Source organism: Scleropages formosus, chromosome 15 (genome assembly GCF_900964775.1).
Source record: "Scleropages formosus chromosome 15, fSclFor1.1, whole genome shotgun sequence".
Lineage (NCBI taxonomy): Eukaryota > Metazoa > Chordata > Actinopteri > Osteoglossiformes > Osteoglossidae > Scleropages > Scleropages formosus.
In genome coordinates, this window is record NC_041820.1 from 9,810,801 (window position 1) to 9,837,991 (window position 27,191).

The 27,191-nt window shown below is 41.3% G+C and overlaps 1 protein-coding gene across 1 annotated transcript; it reads left to right on the forward strand.

The window, feature by feature from the left end:
* The first annotated feature begins 71 nt into the window (after nucleotides 1-71).
* efr3ba (EFR3 homolog Ba (S. cerevisiae)) lies at nucleotides 72-26,293 on the forward strand. The gene is made up of 23 exons (XM_029258622.1): nucleotides 72-144; nucleotides 9,831-9,907; nucleotides 11,032-11,159; nucleotides 11,424-11,574; nucleotides 13,801-13,922; nucleotides 14,285-14,434; nucleotides 15,938-16,084; nucleotides 16,691-16,769; nucleotides 17,024-17,159; nucleotides 18,542-18,700; nucleotides 19,456-19,567; nucleotides 19,829-19,880; nucleotides 20,667-20,839; nucleotides 21,384-21,459; nucleotides 21,663-21,824; nucleotides 21,919-22,050; nucleotides 22,312-22,379; nucleotides 24,234-24,361; nucleotides 24,487-24,578; nucleotides 24,763-24,811; nucleotides 25,418-25,524; nucleotides 25,746-25,795; nucleotides 25,933-26,293. Exons 1-23 carry the CDS (start codon nucleotides 111-113, stop codon nucleotides 26,036-26,038), a joined length of 2,490 nt encoding a protein of 829 aa, XP_029114455.1. The 5' UTR covers nucleotides 72-110; the 3' UTR covers nucleotides 26,039-26,293.
* The last annotated feature ends 898 nt before the right edge of the window (nucleotides 26,294-27,191 follow it).

The window sequence follows — 27,191 nt, forward strand, 5'->3', positions numbered from 1 at the left end:
AGACCAGAGCAGCTGCCTTCCCCATTCTCAACATGCCTACGAGTGAATTTGAATGCAGACCTGACTTTTAACATTTTTTCACTTAGTTGTCCCTTTCTGAATTTGCAAGAATGGTTTGTGATCATTGCTGTTCGGGACAAAATGGTAAGTTTCATCTGAACAATAATCTTGAAGTTTCGAATGCTACAAAACATGCTGGTAAAGTTTTTGGGTTATTTTTGAAAACCAAAGTGATCCTGTCTGAATCCGGAAAAGTTGGCAGACCTGCCCTAACTGGTTGGTAGCTTTCATTTCTGGTTTGCGTGGCAACGACTGACAGCGAGCACATGGCACGTAGAGACACTGTAGCCAAGATCATCCCAGTCAACTGCTTGTCGCGATCATTGTAAGAACAGACAAATGTGTTTGCCAAGCATTTTCCAGAACTTTGAGGACCGTCGCTGCTTCTTATTGATGCGTGTTGTCCGTTTGCTCTTTTATTATTTGGACCAAGGCAGCCAGCTGAGGTTTGGTGGGAAACAGGTTGATGGAAGAGCAGCAAGGATAGATGACTCATTTTGTTCACGATTTCTCCTCCTGATGAAGAAATTCTTCTCTTCCATGCTCCCTTATTTCCTGGCTGCATCAAAGCGATTGGGGGAGGTGGTGGTGACGGGATGGCAGCAAGCGCCTCTGTGTGTGTGTGTGTGTGTGCGCGCTTCATGTCGGAGAGGCAGAGAGGAAGAGAGAGAGACAGAGGGAGAGCCTGTGTGTGCATCTGTGTGTGAAATCACTGCCGTCCTTTGAAGGTTAAGCTCTCCACAGTGCAAACTGCGAAAATCCAAGGGCATTCAAGTCTGACCACATGCATCGTGTGTGAGTGTGTCTCTGTGTGTGTGCGTGTGGGTCCGAGCGCGCGCAGATGTAAAAATCTCTCTGGCTGCGACAGAAAAGCTCCAGGCAAGAGAGAGGGGTAACTTCATCTGCGTTTCCATCGATGTATGGTAAGCACAGTTTTTTTATCTGTGTCCGTCGCTTAATGCCTGTGTGTGTGTGCCACTGGGAGTGCTCAAAACTCTTTGATGATTTTCTCCATGTGCATTCAGCTCTGGACCACAATTAGGATGAGTTTTTTTTTTTTTTTTTTTTAATAAGCCTGCTTCTTTGTCTTTCTGATAGAACAGGTGCATGTGTTGGTACTGAAGGTACATGCTGAGAACAGTAATGAAGACAGTGTGCTGAATGATGAGATGCTGTCAAAGCAGGCAGTTGTAGTGAACTGTAGTACTCGAACACGCTGTGATCAGTTTTTAACCCTGTGTTACCCAAACAAGTGTAGGCACATGTCCATTTTTGTCAGGACAGTGACAGGATGCAAAGATAAAAAGATCAGAATCATCACGCATCAAAATCACCCAGCTCCTTGGGGGGTGTAACACTATCTTCTCCTTTTTAACTGCATTTTTGTCTGTTAATCTCAGCCAGTGGGAACAAATAACTTTGCAGTTTCTCTGAGAAGTGTTTTTTTTCTTGTGTCATAAAATATAAAATATCGATTTTGCCTTTTGTGCCAACATTCATACAGCACAATCCATCTCAAGTGGTTTGAGTCTTTGCACTTGAAAAATGACTTGCTCTCATGGTGAGATTTTTATGCTCCTTGGATGTGCCAGCTGGAATGACTAAACACCTTTTTTTTTTTTTCTTGGTTTGAAAATGTTCAGGGGATTTTTACAGAAAATTAATTATCCTGCTGTATTTAAGTTGTTCTTTCAAGTTAATATGTTCTATGGAGGGCAGGGGGATGTACACTTAATGCTCTCTCAAAGCCTTGTGATCATGTGGGCTGTGTGAGACCTCTTCTCTCTCACCTGTCACAGCTCTTTCTCCACTAAAAAGGAAGATGCGCACAATCTCCTTCATCAGATAATTTAACTGGAGAGCAGGGTGTTCTTTGATATGTGGATCACCTATCCGTTCATTCTGTGCTTTGGGTTTTACGTGCACTTGCTGTCATTGGCTTCTTGTGATTTGGGTCACTTTGTGTTGATGGAATCGCAGGGAGAGGCGGCAAGGAGGCTGGCATGCATACTGTTTAACTGGTGGGCAACCCCTTTCCCCCCACCACTGGACCCCCACTCACCCATTTGAAGGAAACAAAAACATTGTGTTGACAGTCAAAGCCCCAGCAAATTCCTGGGATATAACTGTGCTCCCGGGTGCCGAAAGCGACAGACACGCTCACTTAGACACCATCTTTCTCAAGACACAAGGGCACTGATGATGAAGTCACCTCACCCAGCCCTTTTCACCTGTCTGGACTGTTAGATTGTTCACACATAATTTGCATCACATTAACTATGGTTGAAACATATATACAGAAAGCAGTAAAGAAATGCAATGTGTTGATCAAGGAATTATGATAATTGTTAATATGATTTCGGTAGTGTTGTAGTCTGCACCTGTTAGTTCTGCTTTTTTTTGTTCAGTTTCAGCAGCAAGCAGCAGGTGGAGCAGTGGTTAGAGCAATTCGAATCCCTGCTCCTGCTAAAGGACCCTTGATGAAGGGACTTACCATGAACTGATAGTAAAAATTACTGACAGTAAAAATTAGCCAGTGCTATAAATGAGTAAATCATTGTACGGAGCTTAACATTGTAGGAATGAAAAGTGTCATGCACCATTTGGAAAAAGATGACCATATTTTATTCTGTGAAATAAATCAGAGTTCAGTTTTGCAGGGAGCTTCTTTTGACTCTGAGAGGGGGGCGATTAATTCATGCAGAGCTTTCTCTGTCACACGGAGGTCCAGAATTTACTGTCATATGAACCTCTTCCCATGCATTTAATCAAAGCTGGAATAACCTGTAATTGATTCCCTGCCTTGCAGTTCCTATTTCTGCAGAGTTTAAGGTCTTTATTTATTTAACTGGATAACTGCAAATGACCCATTTTTAATAAGCAAAGGTTAATTCACAGGGGAGCAAATTCACCTAGCGATAAAAGAGACTGTGACACACTCATTAGTCACAAGGTCCAAATGTGATGCGAGCACCATTACTGCCGCTGATGGATGATTTGTTTAAAATGGGCATTTCTACATTGTAATTTAAAATAAGTAGTAAAGTATTTTTATTGAATTATCATTAATCAAATAAACTATCATGTGTTAACCAATGGGCTTCCATGAGTACGACAAAGTCAATGTAATGGGAATTTTACACGTTTGAAGGGGTGCCACGAACCTCAAAGCAGGGACATGGTTTTAATTTTACCATGGGTGCTGGTAACTCCCATCACTCAACAGAAAAGTAAAAGATATTTGTTGGTTTTAAGAGACTAAGGTGGTAAAACTTGTATTTTGATTATATTTAGATTTTAGAAAGGATTGTCTCAGCCCTCTCTCTGTACCTCCTATTTAGTTCCCAATGTGTAAAACAAAGGGTTACTTGGACATGATTCAAAGAATGACCCCCTCACCCAGTCCGACCACTCCCGTCAGCACATTCCGGATTCAGGCGCCTGACTCCCATCGGATGGCTCCAATAATCTGCTCCTACACCGAGGGATAACTTTAACCGGTCTCTCCATGGCTACCTCGGGAGCCCGCAGAACCTGTCCTTTTCTCTGTGCCCTAAAACACCCTCTACTCCCTCCAACTCCAAATTCAGCCATTCCCAGATCAAAAAGAACTGCCACAACACATCAGGGTAACTTATAATTGGATGATAACAATACACAGGATTTGATCTGGTCATCTGTGGCTGATATATTTTGACAGTGTGACGTGCTGGGGGCATGTTCAGCATGGGAGAGATCAGGTGCGGGGAAACAGATGCCAATTTAAGGTTGTTATTTATATATTTTATACAGCCTTTAATTAGTTCCACCTGAGTAATTCACTTTAAATATGACCTCATCCGGGTGCAGCTGCCTGTAAACATTTCCATTTACGTTTACATTTATTCATTTAGCAGATGCTTTTCTCCAAAGCGACGTACATCTCAGAGATGTCGCTGGTGTCCCAGTTTCGCAGATTTTGCTCAGTCATACAAAAGTGGAACATAGTGATTAAGCTTGCTTGATGTGAACATGCTTTGATTAAGCATATACACTGATTTTAATTTGTCTATCAGTGTGGACTTGTGGATTTTGAAAGGTTTTCTCACAGGTGCAACAGAAGATCTTATTAGGACTTGATCCTTTGTCAGCAGTGGATACCCATCTGTTAAAGATAGCGGAATCCGATAATATGCATACTGAGGGATTTCAGAATGTGGGATAATTATTATACTGTATTAATAACCATTCTGATGCTCTACAAAAGCTGACATTTTCCAATAAATAAGACATAACTGATTCAAGGCATCCACTAGTGAATGAAGCCAAATGACATACTGAGTCAGCTCAGTAAGCTGTGCCAGTGGGGAAATGTCAGAATGCATAGAGAACAGACAGCTTTAATACAGTGAATGTCAACCATGCGCAAAAAACCTGTCCAGTGAGACCAAGAGACTGTTAGAGGGTGAGGCTTTATACCGACAGGAGGCAAAAAGGAAGCCAACTCGAAAACAGCCAAAAACCCGATATGACTGACACTGGAAAGGAGAGTGACCAGCAGCTCTATTTAAGGAGTGATGGCTACTATAAATACCATAGAAACATCACTCGTCCAGTGGTCTGTGGAATCTACTGCAATTATGATTTTAATGTCTATAAACTGTTGCTTGCTCCCTCATAAATGATAGATATGGACAAAACAGCCACACTGATATGGATATAAATACATGTTGCTTGCAGTACTTTAGGTTTACCTGTTTCATGTGTCAAACTGTACAGTAAGTAAATTGTGGCAGTGGCAGAGTAAAAAACAGTGAAATGCAAGACAATATTCTTAAAGAGCGTAGCCTTGTTGCTACATGCCTTTTTATGGGAGAATGGGGGGTTTTATTGTAAATTCAATTACATAAGTCCTTTACAAAATTTAAAGGAAGAAGTAAGGATTAAAAAATAAAGCACACCATTGGAGAACAGAGCAGTTACTCATAATGCCTAAAATAAAGAAAAAGGGTCCAAAATATCCATATTGAAAAAGAGAAATCTATCCTGTTATTCCAGAAACATTAATATTTTACTACCATGTTAAGTTTCATAACTAGTCAAACTTTCATCTCAGCTAAAAATAATAAAATTAATATTGGCAGACAAGCGCTGCAGTCATTTTTAATAGATTGCACTGTAATTATTCTGAAATTAACTGTTTCCAAGTAATGTATTCATAAATCATTTTTTTTTTCACAACATACAAAGATTCTTCTCTAAATCAGAGGTAATAACTGACATAAGAAAATTGTCATATGCCAATGTGCACGTAAAAATGTCAGATTTTTAACAAGAATTCTAGCATCAGAGCCACATGCTAAACTCCGCTGTAGTTTATTGGTACCGAGAAACAATACGCAGCCTAGGACATTTTTCTCATTTGGGAAACTGCACCAAAATATGCTCTGAATTGTGAAATGGAAAAAAAATATGGTGGCTGAGTAGTCCTTTTAATGGCTATAAATACCGAACAGGGATCCGGTGCATGCGCACCATCCTGGCACCCAAGTCCAAATATGCCCTACGGGATTATGTCGACCCAACTTCTTGAAACCAGCCAATGATATCATCCTACGCATTCTACCAAGATGCTATACCAGAGCCAAGATAACAGCCAGAGTTTGTTCTAAAAGTTGCTCTTAAGCATCCACTCATGTTTGATGCACAGCAATGTCAGAAAGGATGAACGTCTTTCCCTCTCTCTTTCACTCTCTTTGTTCTTATCCAGGCCATTTTTTTTTTCAATTTTTTCAATTTTCGGACAGCTACAGGAATCTAATTAGCAGCCTGAAGTTTTGCGATATGTCCTCCCATCCCAGAGATAATTTTCAGTTAGACAGTAATATTGACACATTCTAAAAAAAATTCCTACTTTGAAAAGACAACAAACTACCCATCAACACAGTACAGTCATCTCCTGGCTTTCTCTTTTATAAGCATCACCCCAGAGAACATATAACCATGGCATGGCCCTCCTGGGGGCTTAAACATATAGACTAAAGGCGGTTTCCTTAACCACTAAGTTCTCTCTATTGCCTCTTTATTATTATTCTATGTATTTACAAATCAACATCTATGAAAGCACTGTTCTTCTTTCATAGTAATACAACACTGTGAGATGTGAACCAGCAGTCTGAAATCTACACAGAAAATAAAGCCCTACAATACTGCAGCACTACAGTACCGCAAAGTTTATCCTCATGCCATCTGGAAGAAATGTCTGTATTCCTATGTTTGTATATTCATAAACAGGTCACAGGGTTGCTTGAGTGGAAGTAGGTGGCAGACTCTTGTATCAGGCCAACTCAGCTTGTAGACAATGCATACTGTATCTAACTGCGAGAATTAATTGCTTAATCACACTTTCTGCTAGAGGCGTATAAAAATCTATAAGGCGCTGCAGCCTCTTAAACCCCATTGGTGTGTTTCATAGGCTTAGCTGAATAATCCCGTGTCTTCTTCGATTTTGACAAATCCCCCTCCCCCATTACACAGAGGGAGTGGAGGAGATTAAGGAGGAGGGGGAAAACAAAGTGTCTGGACCTGCTGCCACTACACCCCCACCCCAAGGCCCCAGGGTTTGCACAGAACCATCTGAACACAGTCGGCCCCTTGCTGACTTGCTGACTCACACATACCACCCGCTCACTGGCCCAGGCCTCCCCTCCCACCCTTGGAGCCTGCCTAAGTATTATTAATGCACTAAAGACTCTTATCTTGAGGCTTGAGGGAGATCCTGCTGCTGTTTGAAGTGCAGAGACAGCGGAACAGAGCTGTTATTTGGAACACGTAACCCTCGACTTAGGATGAGAGCAACCCCCATCCTTACCTGTCACCGTCTTCTACAGTGAGAAACATTTTCTTTGCAGTAAGAATGGTCTGAGCACTAAATCCCTTGAGACAGTGTATTCAGTGTTGGCTTGATATAAATTTTGACTACATTTCATGAGAGAGGGATGTAACTGTAACCCTCAACTGAGTTTGTCACAACAAACTTAAGTGTTACACCATAACACATGATCATTCCTTACACCCCAGTAAGGTCACTGTGCTTCTTCTGCTCCGGTTGCTTAGTGGTCCCACTTACAAGGGGTCCACAATAAAAGTCTTTAGGCCTGTCTGCAGTGTGGTGGAATGACCTCCTTCAATCCCTCAGAACTGCTGAATCCCTCCCAATGTTCCACAAATGTGTTTTGGACCCACTCAACCTCTAATCTCCTATAATGCTGCATCACATCAGTCACAGTCATCTTTGTATTTCTTATATGGCTTTCAATTCTATAAGCAGCTGGTCACGTAATGTGTGCTGGCAAAAACAGTGGTATCAGATGAACAAACCGTGTTTTGATAATCATGTGTCTGAATCTAAAACGGTCTATTGCATGAGAAATGTGAGCTGCACTGTTGCACATCCTAAATTGAATGTTGCTATGAACAACATCGGCTCAATCGATAAATGTTCATTTTGACATGGTATTCAAACAGCCTTGATGCATTTCTCCAGCATTTCTGAGAAGTAGACTTCTGCACGGCCATGTCTCAATGCCCGTAATGCCCAGTGTTCAGCAGACAGTTTGTACACAACCATTATCTACTCCTTGGCTCAGAATGTGTTGGCAGGAATTCAACCGACTACTGTCCGCAGTCCATCTAGATACGTGAGAAAACCAAATTATCGTGACCATAAAATCGTTTGCACTGTGCCCTAAAGTGGGAAACGATGTATGTTTATGACTGTGGAATATCAAACGAAGCAAGGACATGCCGTAATAGACGTTTATTCCATTACTTGGCTGTCACACAATGCGCTGTAAACATGTGGTCTGCAAGGAATACCGTCTGTTCCCTGCTGCATATCACCACATACAGATCCAAGGCTGCGGTTCTAGGGTGTTTTACCCAATGCTACATTACATAATTTGCTTGGAAAGCAGATGCTTTTATCTAAACTGATTTACATCGATTTGTACGTTGATGCACCTCATTTGTGCATCCAAGAGATTCTACTGCAATGATTCAATTCAGGAGCTGGACCCATAGAGAGGGCACAAGTGCAGTTCCTTACTTGAGGACTGACCTTGATTTAGGTGCTTTCTGAGGTCCAGATCCTTGTGACATATATATATATATATATATACACACAGTATGTTACTGGAAATTGTACGAAAGAACATTTTTCATAGTAAAACTATGGCTCGATGTGCCTTGTAGCTTCCACATTTTCTGTTGCAGATTTTTTTGAGGGTATCCTGGAGACTGTGCGGCGAGTGTTACCTGACTGTGGCTCACCGGAGTTTTGGCAATTGTGTCTCTGAGTTCAAATATAAATATAGCTATCAAGCTGGTTGAGCCAGAGGCTTCTGGGAAAGAGGGAGGCTTCAGAAAAAATGCACAGTGCAGTTTGGACACCTGCCCAAAAGACCAACAGAGCAGGATTTGACAGCAGGATAGATGCGTAACTGGACATCCTGGTCCTTGGGTTCCTGCTCAGACAGGCCTGCAGGCACTGGACTCACGCCACGGGTGATGAGCTTCATGTAGTCTGCTTCTGCAGGCTTGTGAGTCATCGTTACAGAGGGCTGAGGATGTTAGGTTTCTGTGGGACGAGGCTCGGGGAGTGCTGCCTTTGGAGCTGTCAGACCAGATGGACATTTCCAGAGGAAAATCTATTTATTTTTTCTCCCCAGAGTTTCCAGAAAGTTAAATCTGGGATCTGACCTTTTTTATTTTCGTTTTCTTCATCACAGATTAATAATACATTTTAAATGCTTCAGAAATAATAAACATGTACAGTAGCCTTACCTTCTGCCATCAAAAGCCAGTTGTCATTTACATTTACATTTACATTTATTCGTTTAGCAGATGCTTTTGTCCAAAGCACATCTCAGCAAAAGTACAATTTATGCATTACATTAAGAGAAGTAGATGTAGCTGCAGACTTGCAAGTCTCAAGCAAACCTAGTTTGTTCCCTACCACTTGCTGCACCGAGGTTCATCGATCGAGTAGGTGCATAAAACACAGGATAGACAAATCCCGATACCCTCCCACCAATTTTTTTATTTTTTTTTAAACATTATAAGATACACAAATAAGCAAATACAATGCCAGAGTAGTGGCTGAATAAAGGTTGTATCTGGGGATGCTTCTTGAGGTACGATGTGTGAACAGTTACACCATAAATGAGCTGGAGAGATCTTGGGAGAAGTGGATCTGGAAAAGGTGAGTTTTCAGGCCCTTCTTGAATGTAGACGGACTTTCAGCAGTTCTGAGTGACAGGGGGAAGTCATTCCACCACAACGGAGGCAGAACCGAAAACCTCCGTGCTTTATCTTTGGTGCGCGGGACCATCAAGCAAGCAGAAGTAGACGAGCGAAGGGGTCTGGGGCTGGGGTGTAGCAGTTGATTAAATCTTGTAAATAGCTGGGAGCAGTTCTATTGATGCTTTTGTACACAGTAACCAGGGTTTCATCAGTATTACAAAGACACTGCAGACACTTGGTGGTGGTAGAAGGATGTGTTTGGGTTAAGTGCAATATGTTTATAGTATATAAAGAAGAAAATGTATGGAAGGGTTAATCATACAATATATAAAGAAGTAAAAATGCCCAAGAGGAAGTAGATGTTGATCCTACCAGCATCACCAGCTTCTCTGTGCATCAGAATATGTACCCTGCCTTTCAATCCCATTTCACAGGACTGTTGTGACACTGTGTGAAATATTACCATATTTTTGTGTTCTCATATTCAGGGATCTGCGGTTGCTGCGGGGCCTTGAGACCCCGATACAAGAGGCTTGTCGATAACATCTTTCCAGAGGACCCAGAGGTAATCCACACTTCTTGCATGTGCGATATCATACCTGCCAAAATAAAGATGCGTTAGGCCACTGCAATACATAAATCCTCTATAAGCTCATACCAGACAAGTTTTCACACATTTCTGTGTTTTGGCATTTTAAATAAAAAAGATCAGTAATTGATTATTATTGCAATTTTTTTTTCATAGACTTAAAAGTTAATGTTGAGAAAACTGAGAAGATTTTATAATATACATGCATACATTATATATACAGGTATGTATGTAACATATATTTAATTCTAGAGCCAAAATTGAAAGTACAAACGGTCATACCAATGTTTGCATGTGTTACACTTTTTCATTTTACCAACACAAATCTTAAAACTGGAAAAAATAAAATAAAATAAAAACACTACATTTTCAATCGTGTTCTTCTGCTGTGTAATGGATTTCTGAAAACTTGAAATCGTATTTGGAAGCACCTGGACATAAAATTTTTTTAAAAAAAGAAAAATTCTAAAAAAATTTAGACAATGTATTCTTGTTTGTTGCAATGCCACCTGTACTCTGGCCCAAGTATACATTTTCAGACTCAGTACATCCCTGTTATTAACACCCTTGTTATTAGTGTCCCTGTTATTAGCATCACAGCCTACACTTTTTCTCTCTTTGTCTTCGTCTTGGACACAGCTTTAGAAAACCGCCTACGCATCCTCATGACTTGACAGAAGAAGTACTTCTCAAATGAAAAAGCTTAAATTTACAGAGGTGGAATGTAATACGCAATGGAAAGCAACAGCACAAAACTTTTTTTTTCCTCAAATTTTTTCACATTTTGCTGCAGCCAGTAATTTACATACAGTTGTACACAAATGTAGAAAAAAAACAAAAACTAGGAAAAGGGTTACCATTTGACTTCATTTTCAATATCCTGCTCATTTTAGCAGACTTGGACATCAGCCAGTTTCCATATTGCTGCTGAACACTGGTATATTATCAGCAATCTTATGGGTTTCAAATGACATATAATAATTTTCCCATTAAATTGTCAAAGAAGTACTAAGTGATTAATTTTCCATGGATGTAGAGTTATAGATTCCACTCTAACTGTGGCTGATGAACCCAGACCATCATTAATCTCCTGTTTCCAGGATGGCCTTGTGAAAGCCAACATGGAAAAGCTGACCTTCTATGCGTTGTCGGCCCCAGAGAAGCTGGACCGCATTGGGGCCTACCTGTCCGAGAGGCTGTCGCGTGATGTGGCCCGACACAGATATGGGTGAGCTGTAGTATTCCCACAGAAACAGGCAATACACAGCTCTACTGCACAAAAACCAAATATCCTTCTATCAGCTGTATAACTGCATATTCTTGAAAAAAACAGACTAGTCAGAGTTATGGAGGTTTATAACCTAATCCACACTTAATTTTTGGGACAAAAATGATCTATCAGTGAGTAAGATGGTTGACTGTTTCAGCCAAGTTATTCAAATGTAATAAATGTAAATATACATTTAACAGACACACCTGTTCTATGCTGTAGGTACGTGTGCATCGCCATGGAGGCCTTAGACCAGCTGCTGATGGCCTGTCACTGCCAAAGCATCAACCTGTTCGTGGAGAGCTTCTTGAAGATGGTGCGGAAGCTGCTGGAGGCCGACAAACCCAACCTGCAGATCCTAGGCACCAACTCGGTGGGCTTCTATCAGCGGGCAAACCCAAACCGACTGCCCCTCTCCCACACCCCCCAGGGGTCCTACTCACACATACACTCTCAGAAGCACGGCGAAGCACGGCGAAGCACGCCTACATTACCACATCCAACTGACGCGCTTAGCAGATCCTTTTATGCAAGCAGCTAACAAAGGAATTATATAAAGGGCAAGGAATCCATAAATTCTAGTGCTGCATTGCATTCACCTGGCACATCGGAGGTGTGCAAAAAAAAAAAAACACACATGAGAAATATATACAAAATGTTCAGTGTTGCGCTAATAGACACTCCATTATATCTGTTAATGTGAGATGATATGAGATGTCAGTGACCTTGACAGTACTTACCTTAAGATATCTGCTCAAAGAGATGAGTAAACTTTCCTGACCTTCTGACTAAGACAGAATACACACCTTGCTTTATAGAGGACCATCACAATATTCTCTGCACATTGACCACATTGAGGACACAGCTGGTGTGTTTCCTTCTTTTTTTCATAATATGGAGAGCAAATAGAAGTTTGGAAGTGCACTAATTTCACCGCATCTTTCACTCCAGCGTGTGAGACACTTACCTCGCATTTCACGCTAAACTAGTCTGATAAATATTGGGCAAATATGACAATGTTGATTTTTCCATGTGCACAAAATCCATGAAGAAATCCATCTGTCATTCATATGTCTCACTCTGTCTTTGTTCTCTCTTGAAAGTGTGAAATTACCAAAGGCTGATAGATTATTCTGGAACAGTTCCTATGCCCTAAAGTGTCTAGAGAAAACCTTTCCGCAGAAGAGGGATTGACATTGTCTGAATTCAGAGTTGCCTCATCTGTCCAAGTCCAGGCACTACTTATCACAAGGGACTAAAATATTAAGGCCTGAAGATTAAAGAGAGATTACGTTTGTGAACCAGCTTTTGGAGAGCTCACAGTTACATTTCCAATAAGTATGAGGATCTGTGTTTTCATGTAAGTAGGCAGTGCATATGTCCTTTTGGAGGGGCACATTCCATTTTGGCAGGGACACTGCTTCATGCTGGTGTTGCAACACCTCTTGATAAAGCATCACCTCATACATACTGTAGTTTGAGCTCTGGAGACATTTTAATCATTCAGTTCAGTTCAATTCACCTTTAATGTCATTCTACAAGTATAATGAAGTTGTTTCTGCAACTCGCTGAGTGTGATGCAATATATAAATACAGAATATGTAGCACTGCACGATACAAAAGAAAATAATAGAATAAATGCAGAAAAAAATTCTATAATAAATTGTAGCAGCGAGTGTAAGTAGATGTTAACTCCAGTGCTTACAGTATATTTTGCAAGTCTACAAGGGTTCAGTTAAAAAGAAAGGACAACAAAATGCAAGAACAGTGCAATGATACCAGGAGTGGAGCAATTACTGCACACAACAGTGAATAAGCAGTGATTGGAGGTATTGCATATGTTAACATAAGAAAACTCTTATCATTTCCAACATTTTAACCAGCACTTTATGATGCATCACTAGCCAGCAAAGAGTTCACTCTGAATGTTGAGAAATATATGTACAATACAATGTAATACGTATCAAATGAGTATTTTCACTACTTGCTTACAACCCACTATTTAAAGAGGAGAAAAACAAATGTGGAAATGTAATAATCCCAGCTCGAGAAAAATATGACTATTTTGTAATGTCTAAACATTTTATAATACAAGTGGCCTTTTGTCTTCACTGCAGAAAAGAAAATAACTCAAACATTGAAGAAATATCTTGAAAAATTAGTTTATAAAATATTTGTGTTACTTGGTTTCAAGATGCTGCTTTATTAAAGAAAATAGGTAATTGAAATTTATTTGGAGTGGTCTATAAAACAATGGACGGGGCTGAAATGCCAGCCTGAATTAATACCAAGAAAATGCTTTGGTGAGCTATATATGCATGCAGGGTTTTATTTGTTTAAACATGGATACTGAGCCACTTAAAATATGGATAGTGGGTCGGTGGGTAGTGTAGCAGTTTGGGACACGGATGTGATTGCTAGTATGTCCCAGGAATGGCTGTGTAAAAATGTTCCTCTATATAAACAGTCAAAACTGTGCATAGTTTTGTGAAAAACACTGATGACACAATGAAACAATACCTTATGCAACACCTTCACTGATGCACATACTCCGGTTGACATGATAACCAAGTAGGGTGTACATTTTTCACTTATCTAGTTCGTGAAGTTCGCCAACATAGAGGAGGACACCCCTTCCTACCATCGCAGCTATGATTTCTTCGTCTCCCGATTCAGTGAAATGTGCCACTCTGGCTACGAAGACCCTGACATTCGGACAAAGTGAGTTGGAAATGAGAATTTGTATTCAGACAAACAGGTTGATGTGAGAATGTGGCTAATAGGAATTACAATCAAATACAGGGGGCTACTGGTGGCGTTAGAGCTGCTGGCATTGGACCCAAAGGTCACAGGTTCAAATCCCACCTCCAGCTGTAGCACCCTTGAGTAAGGTACTTACCCTCAATTGCTCTTGTAAAGTTACCCAGCTGTATAAAATATTTGAAAAGTCACTAGAACAGACTGTGGTCACCTTACAGTGATCCCAAGAAGTAAATGTTTTCTACCTGTAACTTGTTCACTCAGGGTCTTCTGAAGAGTGTGTTTGGGTTGGAGTCAGTGAGGTCTTCCTGCCTGTCTCTCAGGATCCGCATTGCGGGGATCAGGGGCCTGCAGGGTGTAGTGAGGAAGACCGTGAACGACGAGTTGCAGGCTAACATCTGGGACCCACAGCACATGGACAAGATTGTACCTTCCCTGCTTTTCAACCTCCAGGAGGAGGGAGGCAAAGAGAGGTCAGCAGCCGTCACACCATCTTAGCAAAGTCACCCTTACCACCCGTGTCCTTTGATGGAACCTTCAATGCACATCACCATTTTAGACAAATTTCATAAGCATTGCTTGGTGCGTTAGTGTTGCACTCCCCCCAGCCAATAAGTGATGAAAGTCCAGACTAGTCTAGAGTGCTGCACAAGAAGATGTCATTTGGCTCACGGTCCTTAGGGACCAAAATCCAACAGGTTTAAGACTTTTCCCAAACCACGAGAAGCTGAAAGAAGTTGATTAATGAGTTAAACCCGAACAGTAAGTTAAATGATGTTGTTCACTGTCCAGCTGCACTAACCTCATTGAGCTGCCCTCTCATCTATTGTCTCTTCAGTCTGGCATCTTCTCCACTTGTGAATGTAGCTGAATAAATCTGTAGTTAAATATAATGTGCAGACTAAGTGCAATATTATCTTTTCCGCATCCCAGGCCATTCCTCTGAAACTCTTAGCAGGATGCTGTGATATTCAAATAAGTTCGGTAGACTTTTAACCCTGGAAGAGCTGGAAGCATTTTACTGGATATTTTAAAAGGATACAAGAACTTTGCAAAATGTGAACTGCAAAATGTAGGTTTTTGGTTTCCTTATGAGTGGAGAACAGATGCATTCCAAAAATTGCACTGCTTTGATTAATGTACATGGACTTTGTCAGAATGAGTTCATGATGGAAATGGGCATAATTACAGTGAGCATGGTGTTAATACGCAGCATCATTAGTTAACTGTGTCAGTATACCCATGGGGGGAGGGGGGCGGGGGTGTTATACTGACAACGTGACTTTGAAGTGAGGTTTTGAGGGCAGTCAGCTGACACGGTATTTTTGGCTGATCAAAGGAGATGAAATTAAAAAAAAGGCGCTATCAATAATTAATGTTGAGCAAAAAATACCCCAAAATTCAGCACCTCTTAGATGTTTAATAATATATGAGACTAAATTTAGACATACATGTGAACACTGTAGCTGCTTTACATTGCAAGTGTGAATCGGTAAAGAACTGAACAAAGCCTTCCACTTATATAATAAAATTGACCTTTTAATGTTACATTTACATTCACTGTCTTAAGGTTCACGGAAATATCTAGCAATATTATCCCAATAATAACAAACAAAAAATTACCAACCTGTATAAATGGGTAAACAGTTGTTAGTAGATTAACAATGTAAGTTGCTTGGGAGAAAAGCATCAGCTTAATGAATAACTGAAACTAAAATGAAACATGCCAAAGTAACAGGGGTCGGAGATGGGAGTTGGAACTCGACTTACCCTGCTCTTGTAACCACTCGAAGAAAATGAGTACGTGAACGATGCACCATGGTGATGACAATGCCGGCACGCCAAGGGCCTCTCGCACGTGGGCGATCAAATGAGGGTGACTAAGTGCTTGTGATCATGTGACGGCTGCATATTGACACGTGTGTGGGTGGTGTGTATGCATGTCTTCTCTCCATGCCCATGCCCATACCCCGCAGCCAGTCGACCGCCCCGGTGCCACTACAGGGTTCTGAGAGGGAGAAAGAGAAGGACAGCCCGGCTGAGCTAACGGAGCGCTGCTTCCGCGAGTTGCTGGGACGCGCCGGTTATGGCAACATCAAGAATGCACTCACACCTGTGCTCATGTGAGTCTTCAAGGGTGTGTAAAGGAATATGTAGGGTGGGGGGTTTGAGTGTGATGGCAGGGTGAGGGAGGGCTGTTGGGTGGGTTTAAAAACCATTCCAAGGGAATGAAGTTAGTGCAATAGCTGAGAACTCAGACTTGTGACCAGTAGGTTGTTACTTCAATGCCCAGGAGAGACTCTGCTGTTATAATCTTTCATTCAATAGGATATATAATTCATTCTTGAAATTAAACATACAGGTAAAACAGGGAAAGCTATATTCAGTAGTTTCTAAGAAAGGTTTTGTTCGGGTGATACCATAATGGCTATAGCTGTTACTTTGTCATCAAGGGTCCCGTGTTTGAATCCCAGTTCCTGCTGTAGTACTCAAGATCAAGACGCTTATCGTGAATTAATTGCTCAAGTAAAATACCCAGCTGCATAAACAAGTCATTGTGAGTAGCTCTGCATAAAAATGTTTCTTCTGAGAAAAGTTTCACCTAAATGATAATAACGATAAATAGCGCAGCAGCTTGTGTAGTACCTCTCTCGGTGGTATCAAGGAGAATTGGAGACCCTGCTAGACTCATTCATGGTGGATGACAAATCCTGTTGGTTTCTTTCTAGGCATCTTGACAATCATTCACTCTGGGAGGGCAAAACCTTTGCATGTCGTTGCTTCAAAATTATTATGTATTCGATCCAGGTTAGTGGTGCATGTCCTCATATACCTTCTGTAGGTCAGCTACATTGCTGCTTATACTTCACATTTAGGTGGTCTTGGTATCTTCCTGGATTGTTATTGTATGTGTGTGTTCAGATATTGGCTTTTAATATGTTTTTTGCAATTACAAGATCATTTTGCTCTAGACAGATGAACATGGTGCATGCCCCTGTGTGTCCCTTCTTCTCCTCAAGCCAACGGCATTTTCTTTCATGTTCTTTTCCTTTCACTTCCAGTCCCAGCACTCGCACCTGGTCATCCAGCAGCTCCTGGGCCACCTGGATGCTAACAGTAAGAGCCCGGCCACGGTGCGAGCTGGGATAGTGGAGGTGCTCTCTGAAGCTGCTGTCATTGAAGCTAGTGGCTCCATTGGTATGTTGTCCGTGTTCTGGCGTATACACCGAGTACCTTAAGACACCGAACGTGACCGCTATGACGCAATATAAATTTAGTGTGAGAATAAGTCACTTCTTCATGACATTTATTGTGTGACCTTTACCTTTGCCTTGAAGTAAAACCAAAGCAAATGAAATACCAGTGTCATCTGTAACAGTGCAGCAGGAGACTCATCCATCCATAATACTCTTTTCCAGTCGTCCACAGTCCAATATCGTTTCTTTTGCCCATTGTATTCTTTTCTTTTTATTTACCAGTTTCAGATACAGCTTTTTCTTTGAAACCCTGCCTCTAGCAACCCAGAGTTGTCTTTTCACTGCAGATGACACTGGTATTTGGCGTATACTATTTAAGGAAGCAGCCTAGTGAGGACCTGTAAGGCATCTGTTTCTCAAACTACAGACTCTGATGTACTTATCCTCTTGTGCAGTTGTGGATCTGGGTCTTCCACTTCTTTTTCTACCCTAGTTAGATCCAGTTTGCCCTCTTCTCTCAAGACAGTAGTGAACACCTTTGCATGAAAACTTTTTGCAGTTTCGCAAAATAGACTGACATGTTTCTTCAAAAACTTTTTTTGCTTTGGCTGTTTTTGAGCTCTGAAATTAACTTTCCAAAATTCCAGTACCTTGCAACCCAAGAAAAGACAATTTGCTTGCTTGCCTGTTTTAGCTCTGTTAACGCAATTACAAAGGTTTCTCTACAATTAGGACCATTACCATAAGAGTTTGCCAGTAGGACGCTGGAGTAATAGCTGCTGAAAATGGGGCTTTATAGTTCTAAAACAAATTTCCTGGTGATTCCAAACTTTTGGACGGTAGTGTGCATCCCACATCGCATTATTGAACACACCAGCAAGCAACAGAGGAAGCTCACTTTGATTGAATCAACTGATCACGTTTAATGAGCAATCATCTTTTTTTATTCATTTAGCTGACAATTTTCTCTTACAAAGATAAAATACTCACAGTTAAGTACCCATTTATACAGCTTATTCATTTCTATCAAAGCAATGTGAAGCACCTTGCTTAGGGGTACTACAGCGGGATGCTTTATTCTAACCAGGATCCTTCAGAACCAAAGGCAGAGGCTCTACCCACTGTGCTACCTGTCACCCCATAATCATAATTTTTGAAACTCACTTACTGCTTTAGTACCCTTGAGCAAGGTACTTACCCAAAATTGCTCCAGTAAAGACTTTTCCAGCTGCATAAATAGGTAAAAAGTTGTAGGTAGCTTAAAATTGTGAGTTACTTTGGAGAAAAGCACCAGCTAAGCGATTAAATGTAAAGAATTATGCAGAAAGATTTGTGTCAGTCACTTTGTGGTATCCAGCTGTTTGAGTCTCTCAACCTCCGCAGGTCCAACGGTCCTGGAGGTGTTCAACACTTTGCTCAGGCAGTTGCGCCTCAGCGTGGATTACGAACTCACGGGCTTCTACGATTCCTGTGGATGTGCCAGCTCCAAGGTCCAAGAGCATGAGGAGAGGCAGCTGCAGGAGGCCGTCATCAAGACCATCGGTCAGGGAGTGAGCCCTGCGCACGCTATGTGTGTTTGCATGTAACACCCCCACTCCTTTTCTCTGCCACATGCAACTTTGACACTTCACTAATTTATATCTGTCAATATTTGGTAACACAGCGAATAGTGGCTGTACTGCACATCGTGCATGTGTACATTACTTGGAATGCATAGTTTTATGAACAGTGTTACATGCAGTTCATAAACCTATCATATGCAAAATATAAGCCTTACATTAATTATAATCCTGTCATCATAACAAGACATGTCTCCCTCCGGTTCTCTCTTACCAGAGGCACGAATGCTTAATTCATCTTAGTAGCCTTTGACAAGCCTGACTGACAGTGTCCATCACTGTTGTTTTTCCTCATTTACTTTACATCCATCTAACTTTTTCCCACCGCCATCGCTTTTCTGTATCCTACTGTACAGTCCTCTCAATGTCCTTAACAATTCAGATTCAAATGCAACATCTGCGTCAATGCTATGTCAGAACATTTAGTTTTGCCAAAGTAAATCAAATAATTCCTGCCACATTAATAAATTCTAAGAATTAAAATTAAATTTCTTAAAACAACAGTAGCCAACCTTTTTCTAATATATCTTGTATACTGTGTATCTCTTCCTCTCAGTTCAGTTAAATTCAAGGGTTTATTGGCATAACCGTGTAATTTATAGCACTGCCAAAGCAGCTCTCTGAACATAACGTAAAGAATATTTTCTAAATTTACTGTCTCTCCCTCTCTGTCCACAGGGTCGTTTGCCAGCAGGCTGCCTGCCTACCAATGCTCAGAGGTCATGCTATTCATAATGGGCAAGATTCCCATTCCTGGGATGAACCCTACCCTGGGCACAGCCAGCTCAACGTGAGTATCGGAGACTGAATATTAAGCTCTTGGTGACCAGCAGAGCCAAACCGCAGATAATCCACTGATGAAGTAAATGGCAGCGTCCCCATGTTGTTCACAAGGCATCCGAATGCTTATAGTTTTATAATGAGCTGCTTGTCTAGCTGTACAGCTGTAAGCCTCCATGTCTGTTAGTTTCACCTTTAAGTGGTCAAATCCACAAGCGGTTTCTCTATTCACTTTTCACAATGAGTAACACTCACTACGTTTTGACCGTAGGCTGGAAAGTAGCAGAATGATTCAGGTCATGCTGCTGAAGTCCTTGTTGCAGGTGAGAAGTAATGCTTTAAAAAAACTCACAGTATGCATGTTCATAATACAAACAGCACCGTCTGGCTGTTCCGGGACTGCTTCCCGTTTCACACGCAGCCTACCAAATCCACCACACAGCATGTTTCAAGTTTATGAGACTCTAATTTACCTTAGACCCACCAGCAAAAGGCTCTGTTGTTTCCGGTTGAGCGGATTCCTTAAACTCCCTCTAGAACACCACTAGCTTTAAAGACATGATCACACTGGTGGTGAAGTGGTTAGAGCTACTACCTTTGGACCCACAGATTCAATTCCCACTGCCAGTTGTAGTACCCTTAAGCAAAGTAATTACCCTGAATTGCTCTAGTAAAACTACCCAGCTGTATAAATGGGTAAAGAATTGTAAGCATCTTAACATTGTAAGTTGCTTTGGAAAAAAACATTGGACAAACGTCATTTATCTTTACTATAAATGTATATTTTAGCTGCCCAGCCCGTAAGTCCTCTACTAAGAAAATATTGAGTACTTGTTTCAACATTCTCAGCTGTGATGCCACTTCAAAATACAAAAAAGAATGAAGGACTCAATTTAAATTTCATGGTTTTATGTATTCAAACATTAACGCTCATCTGGTCCTCACTAGAAATCAAAACTGATAACACATGAATCAATTTTTCCAACTAAAAGTAACTCAAACTGTCCTTAGAAAGAAGGACAGAATTGTATGGGATGTCTGGTACACACTACTCACGTGTTATAGTCCCCCGTTCACTTCCTTTCTCCTCTGTTCATGGCTTCCTCCAGGTCACCACTGGCTTCAGGACCACCAACATGCTGACTGCACTGCCCAGCTCCTTCCTGGATCCGCTGCTCACCTATACTATGACGGAGGATGCTGAGATTCGCCTGCTGGTCCTGGAGATCCTGGTCAGCCTCATTGATCGGCACGACAACCGGCCCAAGTTCTCCACCGTCAGGTTGAGTTGCACTTCCGTCCGGGAGAACACTCTGCCTGTGTGTTACCTGTGCTCGGCTCTATAGGTGTATCAGCAGCCTGTCAGTGTAAAAAATAAATATTGTCCATTAGCTCAAACATTTAGTATTTTTGACATACACTGAAAAAATAGTTGATCAAAACCTGTTAACTATTAACCCTAAAATAGCGTTCTATGATGTTACTTATACAAAAAAATACTTGTAACAACACGAGCAACAGGGGCTGGATATCTGCACATGGACTGAACATTTTTTTGGACTGCATTGCTCCTTTTTAAGTCTCTTTTAGTCTTGGACTGATTTCCACTTTGTATAAAAGGATGTACCCATCGTAGGGCCTACTGGGGTGTTTAACTGCATGAGTACGGTTCCTTCATGAGATTTTGACCTGTAGTATAAACATGCATTCACGTTTTCTTAACACAGTCACTTTTTTTTTAACACAAAGTGCATCTTCTGGTATCTGAAAGTGTGTGTGTGAGCACTGAGAGCGTAACCACTGGTCCTCGCTCTTTCTCTCTGCAGCATCATTTCTGACATCTCCATCCTGAAGCTCAAGCTGGACAAGTGCTCTCGGCAAGACAACCTGTTCATGAATAAGGTGATCTTTCTCCTCGTATTTTTGTTCCTTACAGGTGTGAACATCATGGCTACGCAGCGTATCAAAAAAAGTTAACTTCACTCCTGATGTAGGAGGCATCATTAGGAGATAGTATCACACAAGAGCAGCTTTCTGTAATAGTAATTCTGGATGTACTTTAGATCTTAATGTGATGATCCATCTGGGCTGTGTTTGCTCCTCAGCACTCCCAGCGCCTGTACCGCCACATTTTCTTCTCCTGCAAAGAGGAGAACAGTACCCAGCCACACTTTGAGGCACTGTATGCTCTGCTGGCACTTCTCAGCATGGAGCTGGCCAACGAAGAGGTGGTGGTGGACCTCATCCGCCTGGCACTGGCCCTGCAGGTAGAAGCTGATGTAGATGCTGGGGCTCCTTCCACCCTGGCCACCTCAACCACAGTCCTCCTTAGTGGCCTTCTGTTGTGCTTGTCTCTTGAAGGACCTTGCCCTGACCAATGAGGAGACACTCCCTACATACAACCGCTGTGCCGTGCATGCCCTCTCTGCTGCCTACCTGAACCTCATCAGCCAGCTAACCACTGTGCCCACGTTCTGCCAGCATGTTAATGAGGTCAGTGTTGGTCCAACAGCCGGGCAGCATCTGAATGTTTGCTGAAGAGCTGGGGATGCGATCAGATTTCAGGACCGAAATCACGCAAGGGGCCACATCTGAATTTCATTGGCAGAACATCCAGTAGTATAAACCGGAGAAAAAGTTAAACAAGTTGTAAAGGTCCTCACGGATCAACATCAGCTAAGTGAAAGACGAGCTAAGGTGTGTGAAAGGCACCACCGTAACAAGGTTGTGATAATATCATTTCTCTCTCGCCAGGTGATTGAGACGCGGCAGAAAGAGACTCCTTTTCTGCTGCCTGAGAACGTGTTCACAGAAGAATCGCGGTCAGCATATTCAAGTCTCTTTTTTTTTTTGGTTGAAACTAGAATTCAAGCACATTTATCTCTTTGGGGTCGTATTCACTTAGTAGACCATATACACAACACTGTGCTATTATCTGTGTGACAGGGACGTGAAACAAAGTACAGGTAGCAGACAGATTGACTCACTGTTCAAGAATCCTTTCTTCAGGTAAAGATGTGACCTTTTTGCTCTTTTTCCTTCATTTACCCACCAACAACAAGGCAGCGATTCAGTTCAGAAGCAGCACCCTTTTGTATTATCTGTAGCGCCTTCTGCAGATACAGAACCGCATGCAGTCCTTTAAATAATCTAAATAAATTCACTCACATTCAGAATCCCTCTTATAAAAAGGCATGACTCACTTGGCTCTTAAAAAACATCACAGTGATTTTTTTTTTCATGCTGGAATTCAGACAAGTTTTCATTCTGACTCATTTCTCTGACACTTGTGCGTTCAGTGATTCGCCTCCTTTATTTTTGTGCTGATTAAAGTGTGTGCATCAGTGCTTCTCAGTAACAGACACTTAGAGATGGTCTTATACACACACACACACACTTTCAGAACCGCTCGTCCCATACGGGGTCACGGGGAACCAGAGCCTACCCGGCAACACAGGGCGTAAGGCCAGAGGGGGAGGGGACACACCCAGGACGGGACGCCAGTCCGTCGCAAGGCACCCCAAGCAGGACTCAAACCCCAGACCTACCGAAGAGCAGGACCCGGTCCAACCCACTGCGCCACCGCGCCCCCCATGATGGTCTTATAGCGTATACAAAATTGTTAACTTACTCTCATGGAGTAATCAGAACATTTTTGAATTTAGCTTTGCTTTCACGTGTGCTAAACAGAAGAAAAATAAAAACATTATATTTTTAATACATTTTTCTATTAAAAAGATATATGAATTTCAGCAATATATATCCATACATATATATATATATATATATATACATGTACATACAGTATATCTATATAATACATATGAACCTGTTTGTGAACACACACAGACACATATATATATCGTTGATCTACATTAAAACTGAACCTCATTTAAAATCACTGAAAATAAAAACACATTGTGCGCACAAACTCTAATTCATTTCTGACTTTGGCCATTTAAATGCATAAGCACCGTTTCTCATCTTGTCTTTGATCACTGACACTTAGGAACCCTGGAAGTGAGGTGAAGTGAGTCAGTCCCATATCTATTCTGTTTGGGTGCATTTTACTGCCAACTAGTGGCTGAGTGTGAAAATGCAGATAGCTTTTTTCACACACACACACACACACACACACACACACACACACACACACACAGAGTAATACCTCGCCTTACGTCGTTTCGTGTTGCATCGATTTCGACTTTACGTTGGTCAGCCGAAAATATTAAAAATTGTTAAAAACTTCAAAATCACTTAAAACAATAAAAAAGTGTAAAATCAAATAAAAATAAATGTTAAAATATATAAAATAATATATTGTGATCTATAAAATCAATGAAAAGTTTACAAATAAAAAAATGGTCTTATTTACCTACCGTTCGGCGCCGATAACATTGAGCTTTTTTTTGTTTTGTTTTTTCTTTACTTTAGCATTAATTGAAGTGTATACACTTAAGGGGAATGCTTATTAGGGGTTTATGGGGGTCTAAATCGGTTTTTTAGTGGTTATTTCGGTTTCCGTCATTTTTTGACTTAAGTCGCGCCCTTTGGAACCAATTAATGACGTAGGATGAGGTATTACTGTATGTACCTGTATATACAGTACATCAGACTAATCTATAGGCATTTTATTGCTGTAAATTTGGCTGTTTTTTGTTCATGCCCCATCGTAGAATCCCTAACAGCTTGGAGAATTTGGAAGAAGGGGTACTTTTTCTCCAGTCGAAAATCACAGAGGTGCTCCGAGGGAGTGGTTACAACACGGAGAGACTGGACATCCCGTACATCCCGGAGTCGACTGGTAACACGGATTTGTCGTAAGATAGGCAGAACTTTAGCCACAGTGTTGCTGATTCACACTAAATTGCATCATGAATGATGCAGAGTGTTTCATACCTGAAATGACTCTTTATCTAAAATCTGCAGATGAGGACAGGCTCTCAAAGAGGAAGAGCATCGGGGACACGGTTTCCCTGCAACTGGAGATGGAGTCCAGGAACAGCCCAGAGAAACAGGAGGTGAGAAAGACAAAAATCAGGAAACCCTTCCCTCTTAGAGCATTAGTCCACGTAACAAATAATCATAGCTGCTCACTTTAACCCTAGATGCCAACTTGCTGAACATTTATTTGTCCTTGATCTGCAATCTGAACAGACTCTTACCTTTTTGGTTCATGTTGCATTTTTTTCTCATTATTTGCAGAGAACTCCTGCAGAGGAAATCACATTTGAAATTTTGAAGAAAGCCATCGGTGAGTTGTAGCGTTCCACAAGAATTATAGAGTAAAAATAGAACTGGTCAATAGTTCAAATTCACTTGGTGGAACCTACTTTTTATTAAGAGACATATGGTTAACAAGTTTCATCATTTAGCTGATGCTTTTCTGCAAAGCAACTTACAGTGTTAGTCTACCTACAACTATTCACTCAGTTGTACAGCTGGGCTATTTTACTGGAGCAACTTAGGGTAAGTACCTTACTCAAGAGTACTACACCCAGGGGTGGGGATCAAACCTGCAACCTTTGGGTCCTAAGGCAGTAGCACTAACCACTATACTACCAGCTGAGCAGGAAATGAGCCCATATCTCCACAGCTGTCCAGCAGCATTTCCAAAGATGTGTGTTGATTTACTCTTCTCTTCAGTTTGTCAGATATAGTTATGGCCCAGGTTTCCCAGGTGTACTCAGACTTTTGACTGATACTGCGTGTACTGTGCAAATGTGGTGTACACTGCTTTCAAAGGGCACCCATCAAGGTCATTGAAACAACAGGACCTATAATGCTCTATGCAATTTTACCTTCTGCTGGTATACTGAATATTTACCACACTTACCATCCCATGTCAACTTTTCTCCAGTGAACAGTGTTGGTATGGAAGAACTGGAACGAGAACGGCGAAAGCAGGTAGTCGAGAAGTTCCAGAAAGCCCCCTTTGAGGAAATAGCTGCTCACTGTGGTGCCAGGGTAGGTTTCTTACCATGTACAAATATTGCAACAAGACACAAAGTCTCTCATAGTTTTTGATATGATGGAATTATGACCAAATTTGTATTCCTACCCTGTAAGGAAACTTCTGTTAAGGAACTTGTAAAGTATGAAAAGTCAGATTATCTTCGTTTATCTACATAGTGCAATTGTTTTCTCGTGATATTTTCACGGTATTGTAAATAATTCTTGTTTTGCAGGCTACGTCACTGCAGAGCAAGCTTAACCAGATCTTTGAGATCACCATTAGGTATATATTAATAATCTACTCAAATCAACATGCAGTATAGCGGCTGCTGGGTCCAGTGCGATGGTGCTGGTTCCAGTTTGTCATCAGAAGAAATGTTTCCTGTCTAAGTGATGTTGGATTCTTTTTTGGACACCCAGGCCTCCTCCCAGCCCCTCCGGCACCGCTGCAGGGAGCCACGGGCAGCTCCAGAGCCGTTCTGTGCCAGTGTATGAGATGAAGTTCCCTGACCTCTGTGTCTACTAATGTTTACGGCAGTGAGACCCCCAGCCAGGAGGTCGGGATGGAGCCAGCAGGTGATGCATGTGTCCGGAGAATTAAAAAAGAGAACATTCCTCCTTCTTTACCCTTTGTTGCACTGCCGATCAGCAGCTTGCATTTCTCTATACATTCCTCTTTACACCGTGTCAAACATACAGGGAAGTCCACAATAATCCGACAGTCCTTTCTCCTAAAAACACAGTAATACTTGTTATACTGGTAACACGGGAATATATAACAAAAGAGTGACCACAAGGGTACATGATAATGCAAGAGGTGGAATAACATTATTTTATAGTAAAAGCATTATATTTTGACTATGTAACAATCCATGCTTCAAATATGAAGAATAACGTCCCTTTATTGTGGGAGGTCTAAACAGATTTTCTCTGAAACTAAAGAGTGACCTTATTTTTCTTGTAATAAAAGTAATTTATATTAAGAAATGAACTTATTTGATGCGGAGCACCCTTTGAAGTATCTTTCTTTTCATAAAAAAACACCTTTATTGGCTCTGCTTTACAGAACAGCTGGTCTTCACTTGAAGAAAATGATTAATTAACTGAATATTTATTCATTTTAAGGAATTTAGCTTGTCACGAACATGTGCCGGATGTAAGTGTCAGGAGGTTTCTTTTGAAATTGTCAAGGTTATCCCGACAGAAGAAGCAGAAAACCATAGAGTAAATATGTGAGACTATGTCTTTCATGCAGGGAGTTTTAAGAACGGAACTTCTCATCAGACGTGAACCTTGTGACGGTTACAGATTAAAGTAACCACCAGGATGTCCTGCGGCCCGGCGGGGCTCCGAGAACCAATAACACATTCATTACTTTTTCTTGGGGTTTCCATCACAGTTAGTGACTTCAGTATGAAGAGCTATATGTTGTTTGTGATTACGTTACTGATGTTATTAAAGTCGTACAGCGTTCCGTCCCCTGACAGTGTTGTTCGTCTTACCTCTATATTTAAGTTATTGTAGCTGGTGCAAAAGTCGAGAAACTGGCCCTAGGCCAAAAGACACTACTTTTCCGAAATCCCAATAAAATGCGCAATGCCAATAAACTCGGTTGGGTACAAGTCATGCTTCTGAATTCGCTGTTCGAAATGTTGCCTTTGGTAAGTGCGCTGTGCTTT

Bases quoted from the DNA above. Each gene is read 5' to 3' on its own strand.
- efr3ba (XM_029258622.1), top strand. From the start codon at position 111: ATGGTTTGTGATCATTGCTGTTCGGGACAAAATG. The intron at 16,770-17,023 runs GTTAGTGGTGCA...TTTCACTTCCAG, and splicing joins TTATTATGTATTCGATCCAG to TCCCAGCACTCGCACCTGGT. The intron at 20,840-21,383 runs GTTGAGTTGCAC...TTCTCTCTGCAG, and splicing joins CCCAAGTTCTCCACCGTCAG to CATCATTTCTGACATCTCCA.